The sequence below is a fragment of the Cyprinus carpio genome, chromosome B3 (assembly GCF_018340385.1).
Source record: "Cyprinus carpio isolate SPL01 chromosome B3, ASM1834038v1, whole genome shotgun sequence".
Taxonomy (NCBI): Eukaryota; Metazoa; Chordata; class Actinopteri; order Cypriniformes; family Cyprinidae; genus Cyprinus; species Cyprinus carpio.
Genome location: NC_056599.1, coordinates 26,782,698 through 26,803,046, shown reverse-complemented (window position 1 = coordinate 26,803,046; position 20,349 = coordinate 26,782,698). Strand labels below are relative to the sequence as shown.

Sequence of the window (20,349 nt, the reverse complement as noted above, 5' to 3'; positions counted from 1 at the left end):
AAAATTATGTAAAAACAGTATACTATATTAATATGCAGGAATTTTCCGTATTGATTTTTTTTCTTTCTTTCTTTCTTTTTTTTTACCTGTTTTTTTAAACCACGCATTGCATTTTGTGTTTTCGGGTTACAGGGTTCCAGCGGATAATGGACAAAGTCCTGGAAAACTACTAGTACCCTTTCAATTTTTCTATTGTACTCACTGATCAACAATCACAGGTACAAGCTTCTAATGTGTATCACAGTGTGTTCGGCTTGATGCGGCGCTGCGCAGATCGATCGGTGTTTGACATCAAAGCAACGCGACACCAACTAGAAAGCATGCAGATCCGTCTAGTTATTATTGAACAGCAAACAGCAGTTAACTTAATTCACGCGATGTGTGTACTAGGCATCTTTGGTTTCATCTTTTTGTGTAATTTAGATGGAAAATGTGTGCCTTTTAATTTTTTGAATCACTTATAAAAAGTTGCTAAAAGATAACAAATAAATAATAAAAAAAGCTAAATATGTTGCTAAGTGCTTTTGGAAGAAAAAGTTGCCATGGTAATCTGAAAAGTTGCTAAATCTATCAACAAAATTGCTAAATTAGCAACACTGATATTGTTAAAATGTTAAGGCTTTTTGAGTTCCCAGCATGCATTGCAGCAAGAATAAATTATACAGCTACTGTTTTAGGATTATTGTTTTGCTGTTTGCTGACTTCATTTAAACTTTTTTGTTGTTATTTTGTCATTATTGTTAGTGATTTGTTGTACTGTGATGTAAAGAGCTCATCTTTCTAACAATTGTTGATTGCCACCCTTCTTGTGTGTCTAGTTTTAGGCCTAAAGTATGTGTAACCAATTGAATCCATTTTATGGATTATTTTAGTCTTGTAAGATATTTTACGAATGAAGACAGTTTTGTTTACTTAGACATTCGCTCACTGTTTGTCATTGGCTTATAAATATAAAATTGATAATGTGGTGACTTCTTTTTTTTATCAAGGAAACAGAAGAAAATAAATTACGACAGTAATTAACGACAGCAATTGTTGTTTCAGTTTATGTGACAAGAATTTTTCTATTAGTAAAATAAGACAAACAGCATTGCATGAACAAACAAATTTATGTTGGATAAAGTATCTTTAGAGCTCAAAAACAATTGTTTAGAGAACTCAGAAAAGTCTTACTGCATTAAGTCGCCTTATTTTCTTTTTAGATTTTCTCAACTATTTATTTTCTTTACAGTGCATGACTTGCATGAGGGCAAACATGAGTTTACACAAACTCACAAGGTTTTTTTTTTTTTTTGACAAGTGTCATATTCCCCTTCATATTTTCCACCTTTTAGTTCCTTTTCAAAATCCTTGCTGCTTATTTTTGGGTGATTTGTCATTTATTAATGACCATTACTAACAATGAGACGTTCTATTATACTGTCATAGATTTTCCACCAAAGATTGTGTAAAAGAAGAACAATCTACTTGAGCTTGAGCTAAAATTGTTAGATTTATGCAATGGAATAAAAAGATGAAAAGGAAAAGATTGTGGATAAATTTAGGATATTTACATATCTTGTTGTATCCCTTACATGTCTTACCAAAAGAAAAACGGTAAAAGTACATGAAATTAAGAAATTGATACTTTTTTCAGCAAGTATGCATTAAATTAATCAAAAGTGACAGTAAAGAAATTCATAATGTAATATTAATTGATGTTTTAAAGGGTTACTTCACCCCAAAATGGAAATTTTGTCATTAATCACTTACCCCTATGTCGTTCTAAATCCGTAAAAGCTTTGTTCGTGTTCGGAACACAATTTAAGATATTTTGGATGAAAACCGGGAGGCTTGTGACTGTCCCACAGACTGCCAAATAAATAACAGTGTCAAGGTCCAGGAAAGCATGAAAAGCATCGTCAGAATACTCCATCTGTCATCAGTGGTTCAACCGTAATGTTATGAAGCGACGAGAATACTTTTTTGTACACAAAGAAAACAAAAATAACGACTTTATTCAACAATTCCTCTCCTCTGTGTCTCTCCACATCAGCGTAGCACCATTTTGGAGAACACCTGCTGAACGCAAGCAGCTTACGCTCTTCTGTCAGTCGCGACACAAGGATACGTTTTCTACATGTATTTACGCTTTGATTTGAACGAACACAGAAGAACACAGCGCGGCTGACACTGAAGAACGTAAGCTGCCTGTGTTCAGCTCATATTCTCCAAAATAGCGCTACGGTGATGCGGAGATAGACAGAGGAGACAAATTCTTGAATAAAGTCATTATTTTTGTATTCTTCATGTACAAAAAGTATTCTTGTCGCTTCATAACGTTACGGTTGAATCACCGATGGCAGATGGACTATTCTGACGATGCTTTTCATACTTTCCTGGACCTCGAGAGTGTTATTTACTTGGTAATCAATGGGACAGTCACAAGCCTCCCGGTTTTCATACAAAATATTGTGTTCCGAAGACGAATTAAGCTTTTACTGGTTTGGAACGACATGGGGGTAAGTGATTAATAACAAAATTTTCATTTTGGGGTGGAGTATCCCTTTAATATTGAGCAGCACAACTGCTTCAACATGATAATGATGTTTCTAATCATATTAGAATGATTTCTGAAGGATCATGTGACACTTAAGACTGAGGAATGATGCTGAGAATTAGGCTTTACCATCAAAGGAATACATTCAATTAAACTTATTTTAAATCATAATAATATTTAGCAATCTTACAGTTTTCATTTTATTTTTGATTAAATGAACGCAGTCTTGGTGAGTATAAGACATTATTTTCAAAATCATTTAAAAATCTGACAGACCCCAAACCTTTGAATGCAGCAGCTTTTTAAATATGAAATGTTATAATGTGCAGAATAAGATGTTTGAGGGGGTGCTGTAAAGAACTGGAGGAACACAGGGATATTACTGATATAGATACTGCAGATTTCTGGAGAATATGTTTTACAGAAGAGTAAAAATCAAATGAGTAACCCAGATATTATACCTTCGAAGTAGCAATAGTGAAAATAGTGTCTTGAGAAAGCAAAACACTTACTTTGATCATTCTCTGCATCTATATTTTGGCATTTTAGAGAACAATGATCAGTAGAATCTCATTAGTCTTTGCACAGTAACATTGTTTCCAGTTAGAGAGAAATACATGCTAAGCTCTAAAACATTCTTATACCATTAAACTCCGTTCGTTTGACAAACCGCCTGCATTGGTATACAAATAGATTTTTTTATTCCACTGATATTGATAAATTGACATTAAAATTCCGTCTTGCACAATACCAGCAAGGCAATGAGAATAAGCAATGATATGAGGAAAAACAAAAACATCAATAACGTCTTACAGAACAGCTCTGAGATACAGTTTGATACAATGCACATGGAATGTTCCAGAACCGAAATGGAATGATTAAAATCCAAAGCTAAAATGGTCCACAGTATTGTGCTTGGGCTCCTCTCTTCTCTCACTATTCTACAATGCTGTTCTGCTCCTCGCTTGCTAAGTGAATATATAGTTTCTTTTTTTTTCCCCCTTTAATAAGAACAAAATACATCACTATTTTCTCGCATTTTTAAAAGCAAGAGCTGCAGAACAAAATGACACTCATATATTAGAAGTAATTCTGTAAAGGGCTAGAGGAATGTGAAGGAGCTTAAGTGAATATGTAAGTATCAAAAGGCTCCGTCCTTTTCATACAGTTTTAAGAACGTCCAGTTGAAAAAGAGGAGCCTTTTCTAGATTCCAGTTCCAACACATGATGCAAATGGTCAGACGTATGGAATGAAATCTGGAATGACCAGAAGTCTCAAGATCAAGAACTGTTACTCATAGAACCACAGCCAATGAGATGTGAAACTGTACTGGATACATTACAATTACAAGCTGCAAAGAAGATAAGAAACAATGAAAGAAAAAATAATAATAATAAAAAAAAAAAAATTATATAACTGAAGTTCGGACCAGATTCTTTCACAAATTGTCATAGCAACTGATAAGATAAGTGTGTTGAGATGTCTGCGAAGTGCTCTATAGCAGACCCTAAATATTTCAGAGGCCCGTGTGATCATGTGTTTTGAAGGTTGGTGTATGAGAGTCTTGTTAAGACTTAAGCGCCACTTGTGACAGCACCTTTCCAGGACTGAGGAAACACTTACTAAAAAGACAAACAGTCAGACAGATAGACAGCAAAAGCAATAGACAGAGAGAAAAAGATGGGTGGAAGTAGTAAATCATTCACTATTTATGCGAGTGCGTGTATGCGCTGTTGCCGTGTATGATTACGTACTGAACTATGTTTGTTTTGGATCATAACCGGGTCATAGAGGCCGACCTCTGATAGGACAGTTAGTGCAGGAAAAGAAGAGGAAAAAGATGAGATCTTGAAAGGTGAGATGGCACTCGGCTAATCATCTGCGTCTTTCTGCCGCAACCCCCTTTTTTTTTTTTCCTCCCTTCGCACTTTCTCTATGCATGTTCACATGGCCTCTACATAGTTAGCCGGCAGCATCCCCTGCTGGCCGGTGCGCTCCACTCTTCCGTACATCCATCCCTCATCGATCTGCTGCACATCCAGGATCATGTCGCCATCCAGGAACGACACCTCGTCCTCATCAGCTGCGGTGTAGTCATACACTGCTCGGTAGCGCTTCTGCAACACACACAGACGACTGTAAGGGCTTGAAAAGAAGGAGTGTGTAGGACAGTGTGTATGAGAGAGTTTATTACCCCAGAGCTGGGAGGAGGGGCAGCGGCAGCGGCCTGACGCACAGGCACAGGCTCGGGCTCATAGTGATAGTTCTGAGATGCTGCCGAGGGCTGATATGCTACCAGAGAAAAATGTGATTATTTTATGGCCCATGTGAAATTGAGATGTTCATGATTTTCCAGAAGAACAGACAACAAGCAAACCTGGAGCTGTGTTTTGGTGAGGTGTTTGTGGGTGCAGAGGTGGGCCTTCCCCTCCCATCCGGCTCTTCTCAAAATCCTCATGGTACTTGATCTAAAACACACAGAGACATACACAGTGTGAAAAAACAGACGTGCAAACATTAACATTCGTTTTGTGTGAACTGTGAGAATTATTTGTTGTAAGGAGCAGATGTCTTGAAGCTGCTGAATATTATAAACATACGCAACATGTGACAATTTCCAATGAAAAAGTGTATAAGATAATGGCTGTAAAATTGTCAGCAAAGTATTTGTTTGTAAAACAAAGGTGAAATATTTTAATTACATTTTTATGACACATACAATATAAAATGATGCATTTTTATAATACTTTGTAATGTATTATGTAATGTATCTAGTGTAATAAAGCTAGTTAAAATGTTGGCAGGGCAAGGATAAAAAATGAACTACTGTCCCAATCGGGCCATCAGAAAAAAATACCAATACAAGCACAAATAAATGTAGTTTATGTGATTAAAACATGTTAAACTGATATTATAATACGTATCTATTATGCAAGTTGGTATTTTTCCAAAGGTAATCATGCAAGTTTGGAGTCTGTAAGACTTTGTTTTTCAAGCTTATGCTCAACAACGCTGCACTTATTTGATCAAAAACAATGTAAAAACATAAATTTTACAAAAATGTATTACAATTTAAAAGGAAAGTTTTGTATTTGAATACATTTCAAAATGTAATTTATTCCTGTGATGCAAAGCAGAATTTTCAGCATATTTCAGTTTTCAGTTTTCATAGTCACAAATTTACTGATTTGTGGCTTAAGATTCCTTTCTTATCATTTTTTAATGTTAAAACAGTTGTGCTGCTTAATATTTTTGTCAAAAACATTACACTTTTTAGGATTCTTTGATACATTAATATTTCTATAATATTATGTACTGTCACTTTTTATCACACCCTTGCTGAAAAAGAAGAAAAAAAAAATCTGACCCCAAACTTTTGAATAATAGTATATGATAACTTCATTGGCAGTGTACTAAAATCAATCATAGAGCACAATGAAGACATCATCAGTGCTGTCCTTTTATAGACACCATCAAACTGAGTTTTTTATTTCCTCAGTGGCAGGCTCTTTGGGTTAGCGGTTCAGACTAAATTAACTGCAGGAAACTGAGGTCAGGAAGAAAAAAACAGAATGCATGAAGCATAGCGATGCAGTGCTCTCTCATAATTAAACCATTTAGAAAACAGTCCTGAGTGGTTTGTAAAGTGGTGGTTTCAGCAAAACATTTTAATTTAATTAAACTTTATTCTGAGCCAGGGTGACATCTAATAGTAATTCCTGCATCATCCAGAAGGTGTCTCCTGAGCCAGAAAATGGAGTAGCATCTTGCTTTCATACCGACAGGAAATGACATCGCAAAAAGGAAGTTAGGGGACATAAATGTTACCAGGCAACCAGCTCAGATAGATACTTCAGTGAACAGGTGTGGTGTGAAAGACAAAGAGGAAGGGTGAGACTAAACAAGTGCTTCATTAAAGTCAAATAATTCTTATTTCTTGTTAACAATTCATTACTAAACAATGAGAGGAGATTACGATAGATAAACTGTGTATCTTTCTGTTTGCTGGAGAGTAATAGTTTGGGAGGTACAAGACAAAAAGCAAAGAGCAAATATGAAGCACAGAAAAGTGAGTAATATGTCAAAGAGAGAAATTCACAGGTGTTGGACCTACGTTGCTGATTTGGTCTTGTGTTTTCTTGATTCTCTGCAACTCTGGTGTATCAGACACAACGCTGAAGCCCTTTCCTTTGTTCTTCTCAAATTCCTCCTTGTAGAGCACCTGCAACACAAACACACACAGAATTTAGTAACAAATATCCAATTAATCATAATTGTTCATTACGTGTTTAACAGGTTCCCTCCTTTTACACCAGCATTTATGAAGTTCAGTTAATGGATAATCATAACATTTGCTATTTTCCACTTTCCACAGGGTACAAAGGCCCTCAAACTCTTATAAAGTCTTCCTTTTTCTTTTTTAATGAATGGTCACTGAAAGCAGGTGCATGACATTTCAAAAATGTTTATACTCAACTTTATGAGCCATTTCATTTTATATTAATTTTATTCATTCTCTTTGGGTCTAAATACAGTTGAAAACCCTGATTTGTGTGATTTTGTGATTAGCTATCAATAAAAAATTGGTAAATGATATACATAAATAAACAAAAATAATCATACAATAAAATGAGTATAATGTTACAAGAAACGTTGCAAACTAGTCTCAGTGAAGCTGTTATACAGTAGGGGCTAGTTTGTGAACAAATGTTGATTTACCGCTACTGATAAACTTTTATTCCCCATAAATTAAATATTTCCTAGTTCCTTTTTTTCTGACAGAAACACAGATAGCAGGCTTTAATGGTTTATCTTTACTAATGCAGTCAACACAAAAATATTTGTAATAATGGAGAAAATAGGATAAAATGTCATGATTTTTGGATTTTAATTGTTGCTTAGATAACAGTCTATTAGATAGATCTAATAGTTCTCGCTAAAAAACATGGGATTTGTGCATCTAATGTTTTAAAAGGTCATAACACATCAAAATGTTATGAGCTCCACATAGTTATAACTCACACAAGAGCAGTGTTGTGTTTTGGGGGGTTTTCACACTAGCATTTTAGTTCGAAACAGGGCAAGGTTCACATGAAAAAAAAATGGTCATGTGAAAGCTGTTACCGGGGCACCAAACATGAGACTACCTGAAGAAGATGGTCTGAGTTTGGTTGCAGTGGAACTGAGGCGTGGTTCGCGTGACTCGGGTGTGCGCTTGATCAGGAAGTAAAGTGACACACAAATGTGTTTTGGCCAATGACAATGTCATTAGTTTAACAAAGCACTTGTAAGAGATGACAGTGGAGATGATTTACCTTGGATACAGTGACTACAATCAGAGTCTCCTCAAAACAGTTCATGTGAAGCACATACAGTAAAGCAAGTGTTGTTCACTTTGCTGCACATAATAACACCAAATTAATAAAAAAAAATACAATATATTCACCCGTGTTCTGTTTTCTATATGCGCCGTACACCTTCGTGATGACGTAAGATGAAAGCAAATGCACCAGGGTTTGAAAGAATCAAGGGAGCTCTGGGAGATGATCACGACTTTATTTAAGCAATCTTTTAGTATTATTTCATGCTTAGGAGAGCCTTGACTAATGCCAAAGAAACATACAAAAACAAGGAATCGATTAGAGTGATTAGAGCATATACGAATGCTAGCGTGACATACCTGGCTCTGCATCTTGCTTTGCTGTTTCAGGCGCAGGTTCTCCGGAGTGTCAGCAACACTGGTGAATGACGTCTTCGGATAGTGTCTGAAATACACACAGTTAACATCAGCACTCAAAATCCAGATTTGCAACTAACATCTCAGTATTTCTCCTAGTTGAATAACCAACATTATTTTTGCCAGTCACCAAAACCTTTAATGCATGAACTATTTGGGTTAATTTTATTTTATAATAAGGGGCTTTTCATGTCAATGACTTATCAAGGTTATCAGGACGCTTTTTTATCCGTGTTACTTACTGCTAAAGACAAAGATCATGAATTAGTGACTGTGAAGGTAAATGTCCACATTTGCTTATCGCTGATCTGTGTGGGGAAAGTGAAGACGCAGAAGTGTAACTTGAGCCTTGTGTAAACAAGGCAGCATATTTGTCCTATTTTCACAGACCAATGCAAAACAAAATTAGCATGACAGTGACAAACCTAACCACAATCATCCAACGCAACACACAATTAGAGTGCCAGATATAACAACTGTACAACAGAGAATACAAATTACAATTAAAGTGCCCCTATTATGGATTTTTGAAAATTACCTTTCATGCAGTGTGTAACAGCTCTAAGTGAATGAAAACATGCTGCAAAGGTTTAAATCTGAAAGCGCACCGTGTATAAAGTTATTGTCTCTATAAAGGAAGAGTCGACTCTGAATCATTGAAACGAGTCGTTTTTAAAACGAATCCCAAGCTGTTTAGTGTTGACGTCAACATGAAATATTAACAGATTGCTCGCCCACTTGTTGGTCTTTTCGTTGGTCTGAATGAAAATGCAAATTAGTTTTTTTGCAACTAGGTGCTGCTTTTGGAGCAGTAAAAATAGCGGTTTCCCCGGTAACATTGTACACAAAGCAGCACTGTGCTCACAAACGCAGCTTTATCAGGCATTACAGACTCATGATGAAATGAAAATGAGACCAATCGACCAATCACCACAGATTAGCGTCACGCAAAGGAGGGGTTTGGAAAAATTATTTATTAAATTAATCGTTTGGGAGTCGTTTAGCAAATAAGGTAAAAATATATGCATAAGACAATGAAAGTGTTTTTTGACATTGCATGCATGTCGACCTGTTGTTTGGGACTCCCAAAATCAAAATATGAACCTTTCATTACCCATAATAGGGGCACTTTAACCGATATATTTGGTAAAGTTGTAATCATTTTGAAATACAGCCATAATCTTTTAACTACAGTTAGTTAATCGTGTACCCATATGACAACATATAGTGTGCCACAAAAGGATTTAACAGGGCTGATTCAGAATTCAGATAAATCATATTAACGCCAAAACAACTGAGCCAATCAAAACGCATCTATTTCTGGTTACCACAGGACACCCTGTCTGCTTGGTAAACCTCCGTATAGTACACAGATGCTGTGTTGCTGCAGGCAACCTCCACATAAAACAACACATGCTCTGTAAACCAAATATAGACTGATCCAGCACTACCTCAAAAAGCCCTGCCAAAGACTTCACAAAATTCAGGTAGTGGCCTATAAATCAGGTTCAAAATATCAGGTTCATAATATTATAGAAACAAACAACTTTTTTTTTTTTTAGATTGATAACCAATACTGGTACTTGAAGTTTTAGCAATTTTGTTATATAATTTTGTAATTTGTATTGCTTAAAAAAAAAAAATTTATATACTTTTTAGTAATTTTTGTACTTTAAAACGATTTTATTTCTAGTTCTCATGCGTTTTCATCTAATATTCAAATTGTACCTAATTTTAGCTTCATTTAATTTAACAAAAATGATTTAAATAAGCTATAACTACATTAAATAAACTAAACACTGAGTGTGTGAGTGTTTCGGTCCAGTTGATGGGACGGTCACTTGCCCTGTTGGGCCAGTGCTGCATTGACATTTCATTTGTTGATCATGTACATATGTAACATTAAGCTGGACACACAAAACATACACATTCGGTTTGGTGTGATGCGTTAAACACCGCTGTTGCAATTTCTGCAGTTTTATATGATCAACGTAAAGCTATCTTATCTAGCTAACTAACATGATGTTGGATCAAGTTACATTTCAGCACTGTAAATTATATTTAATAGCAACTAAAATTAAATATTAGCAATCACTGCATAACAGGCTAAGAAAACACTTTTTGTGATGGGCCCAGTGTTAAAGAGAATAAAAACTGTCCGGGCAAGTAAAAATACAAATATAAGCACCTGACCTGACTGCACCATCAGTGAAATTATGTATTGTTGAGTGCTGAGATCTGCTGATTACCATTTGCAGCTAATAATATTTTTGCCTAAGGCTGGCAGTCCAAAACACAATTTTTATTTTTGCCTAAGAAATGTAGTTAGCTCAAACTCAAAATACAGATACAGAGAGGAAAACAAACATAAACAGATAAATGCCAGTCAAGAATCCAGGCTGATTTCTGTGTTAATATCAGTTAACCCTTAAAGACCTAGAACAGTTTTGGGGCACCTGACACGCCTGCACTTTTCTTTGTTTTTAAGACCTATTCTAGTAGTCAGCATCAAGTGTCATATATCATTATAAACAGGAGAACTGGAAGTTTCAGTCTAGCTAATTTAAAGTCCCAATTTTCCTTTTGTTTTAAAGAGGTCATATGATGCGATTTCAAGTTTTCCTTTCTCTTTGGAGTGTTACAAGCTGTTTCGTGAATAGATAAGATCCCTGAAGTTGCAAAGACTAAAGTCTCAATTCCAAAAAGATATTCTTTATAAAAGTTAAGACTCTGCCACGCCCCCCTAAAATGGCTCATTCAAACACGCCCCCACATGTCAACAAGGAAACCGAGATCAAACCTACAGACCCCCCACGTTAAAACAACAAACATTACAGCAGAAAAAAACATGGTCAACTGGCCGCTTGAGGCTGGACTGCAAAAGGGAGTCAGTCCCATAGACTCCCCATGTTAAAATACCCAACTTTACAGCAGAAAAACATGTCTACAGCCTGTTGCAAAAAAAATTATTTTGGTCTATATAGCTAATTTTGCCCTTCATGACAACTGTGAGGGGGGTGAATTTTTTTATAACTCATCCGTTTAAATTATATTAAGCCTTAAAGTTCTGCATAATTAAGGGCGTGGCCACTTGAGTGACAGGTGGATTGCCGCTGCTGACAAAACGCTCTTCATAGGTGGGCGTGGCTTCAGCATAAAGCTCCCGCCTTTTTACCCATTTTCTATTATCCGGGAGAGTCGCACGGTGACACGCTACCAAGATGGCGACGGCCCGCTCTGCACACTTTGAGCTTCAAAAACGCTCTTCAGAAGTCTATGGGTGACGTCACTGACACTAGGTCCATGTTTTTATACAGTCTATGGTCACGATGTGGAAATATTTGCGTAACGCCACCCAAATGTTCACGCAAAGAAAGAAGGCGTGGTTTCAGTAACCGCAGTTGAAGCAGCCATGTCAGGGAGACGCTGTGTGTATCTAGACGAAAGCAAAAGCACTTTATTTGACCTTCCAACAGTAGATGCATTTAGGAGGCTTTAAGATTACTTACAACAAAACAGCATTTTATGGACGACCGTTTCGTGAACCTAGGAGAGAAAGTAATTCTGACTTTGCTACGACAATCTGGCGCTTCTGAATCAGCTACTGTATGTATGTTTTGTTATTAGTTTAAGTATTTGCTATTGAATGTTCAAATGCAGAGTTTTGCACATCGTGTGTGTGTGTGCGCGTGTGTGTGAGAGAGAGAGACTGGGTCACATCACAGAGTCAGCTGTCTTAACCACCCGTGGCTTGTGCACTGCATACACATACGAGCATCATCACTGTGTCTGTCACACGACTCTGTTCCCCTTTTGGGCTTGAACTGATGTTAAAACTAAGGACATTATTAACTGTCTTTACATTTATTTTGAAAGATGAAGCTCACGATTATGGAATGGGGCATTACATTTCGACAAGTGCTTGCGGTGTTCGGCAAATCACAATGCACTGGGTCAACAGGCCAATCAGAGCAGACTGCACTTGTCGGAAGGAGGGGCTTTGTAGAAAACAACGCATTTAAGAGAGGCGGGGCATAGAGGACCTACAATAATGTACAGTATTTGAAAAATAATGTGTTTTATGAACATTAAAATATGTCAACATATTCTGTTACACCAAATACACAAGATAATGATCTTTAAAAAAAGCATCATATGACCCCTTTAACTAAGAATTAATGAATTTCCAGAATTTTAAGAAAAATGCAAGCAACAATTGGGCATTTTTTACTGTGTACTCAAACAGAAACTCCTGAAGTTTGGATTGTTTTCTTTAGAAAGTTGCATCTGGGTGATTTACACTTCCAAATAAAATTGTGTCTACATATAACATTCCCCAAGCAAGTAATAGCCATTTATTACAATATTGTTATAGGCGATTGTCTATTTAGTTTACTAACAATATAAATGTGTCCACAAAACATTTAGGGAGTAAAGAAAATTGAATCAGTGTTGTATAATAACAAAACATGGTAAAAAAAAAAAAGAAAAATATATTTTCAGTCTGAGTATGAACAACAAACACAAACCGTGCAGCTATTTAGTGAAAACAAATTGTCTTCTGCAACAAATATACAAACAGTGCAAATGGTTCACAAACTACATACAAAATGAGTGAGAAATATACAGAGTGCAACAGAAAAAAAAATAGTGAAAATGATCTTTACGAACTAAGTAAGAATTATTTACAAAATATACATAGAATAAATGATCAATCCGATGGCTGTACTCTGCGTCCGAATTGATTTTACTGGAACATCGCCTAGCGACACGAAGACATAAATTCCAGTGCTTTATCCGATATGTACCGCTGTTTCATCCTTTTTTTTGGTTTGTTTTATATTGAAGTACTCAGTCGCGTGTTTTTCTGTGCTTTTTAGAGAGGTCTCTCATGCAAATGTGTTATTTTGTGTTGTTTTCATGCACGCATGACAGACTTTACTTCCACTTTGCACTGGTTAAAATTTCCAATGAAAAATCCTAAATGGTGGTTCAAAAGACCAAACCCTATGTGTATTGGTTGAATAAGGGACAGTCTGAACCAATCTGGGCACATGTGTGGGACTGAGCGTCAATAATTGTTCCTGTTTGGCTCAGAGGAACGAAATGCATTGGTTTCTTCTGACGAATCAATGTTATCAAAATGTGATGACATAATCACGTATACTACAGAGCCTCTGAATATCCAAATAAGATGAATGAGATATCTCCAAAAAGTTTTTCTTTTTTTCCCCAACACTTTTTAAAGCATTCAGATAGGATTAGCTATTCAAAAAGTTATTAAACATTTAAGAACAATAGTTATTTTTTAGCCACGGATGGCTGTCTCGGTCTTTGAGGGTTAACAAACAATCCCAACGTAATCCAATCAGATGTTTTTTACTTCCGGTGGACGTGTCATCAGACCATCACTCTGAGAAGCAAACAGGCCTTTATCTGTTGGGTGCAAGAGGAAATTACTTTGCCATGGTCACTTGCTCAGATTATCTTCGTAATAAGGACTGAGTAAACAGTGGAAGAAGCAGATCTAGACAGAAGGGCAGACGTAAATCATTTGCTAAATAAAGACTAAAATCCCTTGGTGTATTACAGAAGTGTGTGAGAGTGAGAAATAAGGACCTTGAGATACACTGGCACTCACAAAAGGGATACATTTGCATATTTTGTATGCCAGCTGGTCATCGAGACTTTATTAACGTACTCTAGCCATGTCAAAACAGCATGCCAGGCCTGGTGGTCTGCGTTAAAACACTTCAACTTGAAGTATGAATGGTAACATTTTAAAAATATAAATGGTATAGCCGAGGTATCGGACTCGCAAAACTATTAGTGATCAGAAGTGGATTCCAGAGAAGTTAACTCATTTGTGTATGCATGTATGGGTCATTGTTTTGAAAATAGGAATTTCCCTCCAATAGCCTTCGACCGAATGCATGCACAAGTCAGCTACTGTGTTCGCAGACATGACCTTTCCATGATCAACTAACACTAACGGAGACAAAGAACAATCAGAAACAATTAAAGTATAACATTATATCAAAATAGGCTCTGTTTGCTTTCTAAATGCATGTTTCTTGTCTTATTGCGAAAGATTTGTCAGTGCATTCACCATTTAAAAGACAAGTGTCTATCTTTGAATCTTCAAAATGTACTAACTTCCTCTTCTGAGACACTCTTTTTCCCACTTACATCATTTAAGCCAAGCCAGTTACTGGAAACAGTTAGCCATTTGTCAAACAGACATTGTTTTAGAAACCTTGCATTTTATCTGGCTCCATTTTAATAAACTGATTAATTCCCAATACATCAACCCCTTTGTACACATCTAATTTTTTCTTGTTGAATATCTTCACTAAAATAGGGTTGCAAATGGCTATTGACCGTTGCTGCAGCCAAATATGCCTACGTCCATACTGGATGAAAAATGGGAAAAGCATAATGGGTCCGAATTCCTAATATTATGTTCTTAATAGACAAAAAGCACCTGGATGATTTAGGCTTATTACTTTGAGGAGTTGCAACTGCAACTGGTAGGTCATGTGACACTAGCAACATGGTGGATGTAGCAAGTCCATATTTTATTCATACTAAATAAAATGTACTTTTTATGGTTGTGAAGTAATACAGCACCTACTAGACAGTATGCAAGTCCGGATGCAGCTTGTGACTTTAAAGCCACAGTGAATTTATTTTTGTATTATGACATATTTCCAAGTAAAACACACCAGTAACATAGAAACATAATAAAATAACATTTATTTCACGGTAACTTGAGGAATATGTAGCAAAAAAGCTAACACATAATAAAAGCAGAGATATAACACACACATTGGGGAAGTCGTGGCCTAACCGTCAGAGTGTTGAACTTGCAACCCAAGGGTTGTGAGTTTGAGTCTCGGGTCGGCAGGAATTGTAGGTTGGGTGGAGGGAATGTACAGTGCTCTCTCCACCTTCAATACCACGACTGAGGTGCCCTTGAGCAAGACACTGTACCCCCAACTGCTCCCCGGGCGCCGCAGCATAAATGGCTGCCCACTGCTCCGTGTGTGTGTGTGTGTGTGTGTTCACTGCTGTGTGTACTTTGGATGGGTTAAAAGCAGAGCACGAATTCCGAGTATGGGTCACCATACCTGGCTGTATGTCACGTCACTTTCACTTTTTCACACAAAACTCACAGAGCAGAGATACTTACGCATTACAGTATGGTCTCTTCTCAAAGCCTTTGTAGTTCTTCATGTTTAGAGTCATCTTACAGACTTCACAGCTAAAGCATCCTTTATGCCAGTACTGAAAGAGAAAGATACAGAGTGATTAAAGCTTTAAATTGTGTTTGTATTGGGAGGTGTATGCAAAAGAAATAGGGAAATTGTCTGCAACTGACTTGGGAAAGATAAAAAGAGCAAATGACATGAAGCCATTTCAGATCCCAGAGCGTTGCTAACTCAGTCACTTTGGCCGTTACACAGTCAGTTCACTCTCGGGATTACATACAAAAAACAATGGCTTGCTTGTTCTTTGAAAGCACTTGGAAAGAAAAAGAGGAACCGGCACCTTGTGTGTCAAACAAGAAAACCAACTTGAGGTTATGTCCATTTAAAGTAAATACATGTTTTTTTTTCTGTGAATGCATCTGTTTTAAAGACTTTCTGGCACAGACATTTTATATACACCCATCTGGATCACACTGGTTGTCAAGTGGTTACTAACTGAGTTACATCACCATTTTCCCAGCTTCTTGCAACATAAGGAAAAAAAAACAGAAAGAATGATCCACAACTAAACAACAAATTCTGGGAAACACCCAGACTGAGACACTGGCCTTCAAAAGCTATACACTAAAGTATGCAGCTGCAATTTATGCTAGACTTTGATTACCAGCTTCCTTAGTTAATGTTGACCATGGGAGTGTTTCAGTGATAAGAGACCACACACACACACACACACACACACACACACACACACACACACACACACAGAGAGAAAATGGACTGGGGGGACTGACCTGACCCGCTACCCTACATTCCATCTATGCAGCCAGTCATGCATGCTGAAATGCCTATAATTTAGAGGGTATTTTTGTCTTTCTTTCTATATCCAACACTTTCTTACCAGTCAGCTGGAATGTAGTAGTTTGAACACATGTGCATGAGTAACAAAATGATGCATCTATACAGCACTACCAGGGAGAGGAAGCTGCTAGCAAAGACTGAGCAGAGAATCCGTTCATAACCAAAAATAACTAACCCCCCTCCCCCATCTCCACTCATATACTTCAAAATGCTTTTTTAGGCATCTAGTCTGTTGCTAACAGTTTAGAAGTGAAGCAGCAGGGAAACTATAAGAAAACCAACCAGAAGAAGCACACGAGGAAAGCTCTGTAGAGAGGTATAAGAGTTTTCTGATGTATTACAATGGAATAATTAATGGCATATTCTATCTATAGACTACACACTAAAATTAGCTTACAATAGTATAGCGCACAGTGTTTTACAGATGGATAAATACAAAGCATTATGCAAAATTGCCAATCAAGTCCTTGAAAGTGACAATGGTTATTTGTAGCACACCGTATATGATATCAAACTTTTTCTGCAATGATCTTTATTTCATGCTGTTCGGCTTGGCAGCATCTTTGCATTAAACTAAAAACATCTGCTTTAAAGCCACTAATACAGTTTACTCATAAATGCACTACTGTGTAAATTTGATATTTAGTTACACTACCATTCGAGGGTCAGTACAATGTTTTATCTTATGCTCACCAATGCTGCATTTATTTATTCAAAAATACAGTAAATACAAAGTAATACTGTGAAATATTAACTGTAATATATAACTGTTTTCTAGTTTATTAATTTCTTTAATGTCATTTATTCCTGTGATAAACCTGAATGAATTCAGCATCATTACTCACACGATCCTTTTTAGAAATCATTCTAATATACTTATTCCATGCTCCAGAAACATTTATTTTCATTACCAAAGTTAAAACAATTAGGCTGCTTAATATTTTTGTGCAAAAAAAAGGATTCATTGATGAAAAGAAAGTTCAAAAGAACAGTTTTTAATGGAAATATTTTGTAGCATTTTAAAATGTTATTACTACCATTTTTGATCAATTAAATGCCTAGCTGAATAAAATTATTAATCTCTAACAAACTAAAAAAATAATCTTACTGACCTAGGTTAATATTTTAAGATGTTTTTCATTTTGAAGTTTGATATTCATTATCTACTTCCATTGTCTGGAAAAGGGCCGTCAGGTCATTGTGCTAAACTTCTCTTTCTGTGTGCCACACCAAACATCCTACTGGATTGGACACCACAAGGATGAGTTAATATTCATTTTGGGGGGGCACTCTCTCTTAAAATGTCACAGACACCGTTCTTCTGAGTGACAGCTGATGAGCTCAAGCACTGAAGCAGAATGATAAGCGATGGCTGCCCTCTCTTCAAGCTGAGCGCAGCATCGGCATGCCTCAACAAAACGACAGTGTGAAGCGACATGCGCGCGCGAGGCCTCTCCTCCAGGCAATGAATGGGAACTAACTTGTGTACGTGTGTGGGGTCATTGCTGTTTGTGACAGAATCTGTGGGAGGTGTGCCATCAGACGCCCCCACGTTTATTCTTAAACACATTACACGTCTCATTCAGGTCTGTACAGTCATTGCTCAAGCTGCTTCGTTCAAGGCCAATCGATGAGTGTGCTCTTAACGCCTATGACTCGCGTTATCACTCCGCCCCAGTTTCTTTCCCTCGCAAATACTTGCGCTGCATGAAAATAAAAGCAGGCGACCCCACCCTCTGGAGCATCTAAAGCAATTCAAAACTCAAGATTTCGCCACGCTCGGACCGAGATCGACGAGGATATGGGTTAAGAGGGGGTGGGGTCTGAATAGAAAGCGTTTCACAAGCGTGTCGAGGAGCAACACTTCCTCTGCCCAGTTGGTAAACACGCTAGATGTGCACATCATGCAAACGTTAGGGTGAGATTTCAACATGGCATGTAACATTTTCCCAAAAATCGCATGTATTTTTTTTTTTTAACAGGCCTCAGCGTTATACACCCTCGAAGTTGCACATCTGCAAAACAGGCGAGATCGTATCAACCCGTTTTGGGGCTGCTGTTACAAGAGCACAACATCCACGTTAGCTTTTGACATGACTTGGGCTGTTTTGGGTCCGTCCATGTCGCCCACAGGACAGACTGACACGTCATAAACAAACCTCCTCCTCCTCGCGACCGAGGCCAAGAACAAGCGTTGGTTTGAGAAATAACGACTCCCGCCGCGCATTCCCGTCGATATCACACGACATTCGCACCGAGAGGAACGAATAAACGATAGACAACTTGTAGCGTGCTGTGAAGTTATCACAATCGAGGCTTTTTCATCGCTAGCCCGTTCGCTTAACGTTACGCGTTTCCGCTCTGCCCACATTCTCAAACAGTCATCGGAAACGGTCTCTTTTAAGCCACATTAAAAAAAAAAAATACAAAAATTGTTCTACACAAACAAATCCATATATATGAACCCCATCCTCACAGCCAGAGGTGTAACGTTAAGCTTTGCTAGCGAATGCTAAGTTTCGCTTAGCCTTACCTTGTCAAGGCAATTCACTTTTTCCGTGGGATACACCACTCGGTCACATCTACTACACAGTGGATTCATTTCGGAGGAGTTGTACGGCGACGGAACGAGACGAGGAGCCGGTCCGCAGAGCACTGTTTGGGTTGATACCGATCGCTGTCCGTTGATGAAGTCCGGTTCGCACCGCTGACTGACTGTCAGCGAACCAATCAGACGCGGAAGGCGCGCGCACGCACTGCCGCTGTGTCCTGCTGCGCGCGCCCGTGCAAGGGCACTCCGCGGAAGACTTTCTTTCTCTCTCTGTCGAGTATTTCTAGAATTCTTGAGCATTCGAAAAGAATGCTAATGAGTTAAATGACTAAAGCTGATCTAATCTTGCGTTTAGCTTCGGTTTGAGCTGTTTTGAACCCACAATCATCAAGCGGATGTTTAGTGATGGGCATATTGGGAGTGTACCTGCCCTCGCACTGCCTATTTAGTCAAACTATCACCTTCTAGAATAAACAGCGATAACAAAGTGTTTTTACATAATGTGCGTTCAGCGTGTTCAAACTTTGAGTAAAACTGAAACAACACTTTGATCACCATCAGTCTTTGCTGGTGTTTGTACATGTAAATCAGTTTTCACACATGTCGTTCAAATTCTATCCAAAGCAGTGAAACACACCATTGTTTCGGTTTCGAATCGGATGCGCCAGAAATACTTGAGCGCAGAGTTGGTTTGTGTCGCCCTTTGTTCGAGCGATACCTGGTGGCTATATATAGCATATATGTGCAGCACGGCGCAAGAAGGCCTACATGACTGTTTATCTCATCCGATTGAAATCTGTTTTGTGTTTTTGTCATACTCACGGTTCAGTAGATGTGGGTATTGCTCACAGAGTATGTTTTCATTTGCATCTTCCTGTTGTGGGGGAGAGTGGGGCTAGTTGTCACACAGGGATCGTCACAATGGCTTCATCTCAGTAACTGAAAGGTTTAGAAGCTATTAGACAAAAGTGTCTTGTCTCCAAACTAAAATTTCAATTGCAGTGTATTTTTGTTATAGCTGTTGGCTAAATGTGTGAATGCACGAGCACAACACCGATAGACATTCAATGATAAACAGTCAGGTCCATATATTTGGACACAGGTACAATTTTTATTATTTTACCTGCTGACCAGAATATAATCAAGTTACAGTTACGGGCTTAAAGTGCACACTTTGAGCTTTGATTTGAAGGTATCCACATCACAATTGGAGGAAAGGTTAAGTAATTACAGCTCTTTTATATGTCCCTCCCCCCTTTTTCAAGGGACCAAGTTGACTCAAAAGCCATTTCATGGACAGGTGTGGGCTATTCCTTCGTTTTATCAACATCAATTAAGCAGGTAAAAGATCTGGAGTTTTTAAGATTCTAAGTGTTCCATTTGCATTTGGAAGCTGTTGCTGTGAACCCACATCATGTGGTCAAAGGATCTCTCCATACAAGTGAAACAGAC

At 37.7% G+C, this 20,349-nt stretch overlaps 1 protein-coding gene across 1 annotated transcript; it reads right to left on the bottom strand.

Annotated features, from left to right (window-relative positions):
- Window positions 1-3,217: 3,217 nt before the first annotated feature.
- On the bottom strand, window positions 3,218-19,276 carry LOC109059497 (LIM and SH3 domain protein 1-like). The gene is made up of 7 exons (XM_019076695.2): window positions 18,880-19,276; window positions 15,470-15,564; window positions 8,221-8,305; window positions 6,655-6,762; window positions 4,918-5,008; window positions 4,735-4,832; window positions 3,218-4,657 (listed from the first exon to the last, which is right to left on the bottom strand). Exons 1-7 carry the CDS (start codon window positions 19,195-19,197, stop codon window positions 4,484-4,486), a joined length of 969 nt encoding a protein of 322 aa, XP_018932240.2. The 5' UTR covers window positions 19,198-19,276; the 3' UTR covers window positions 3,218-4,483.
- Window positions 19,277-20,349: the final 1,073 nt, after the last annotated feature.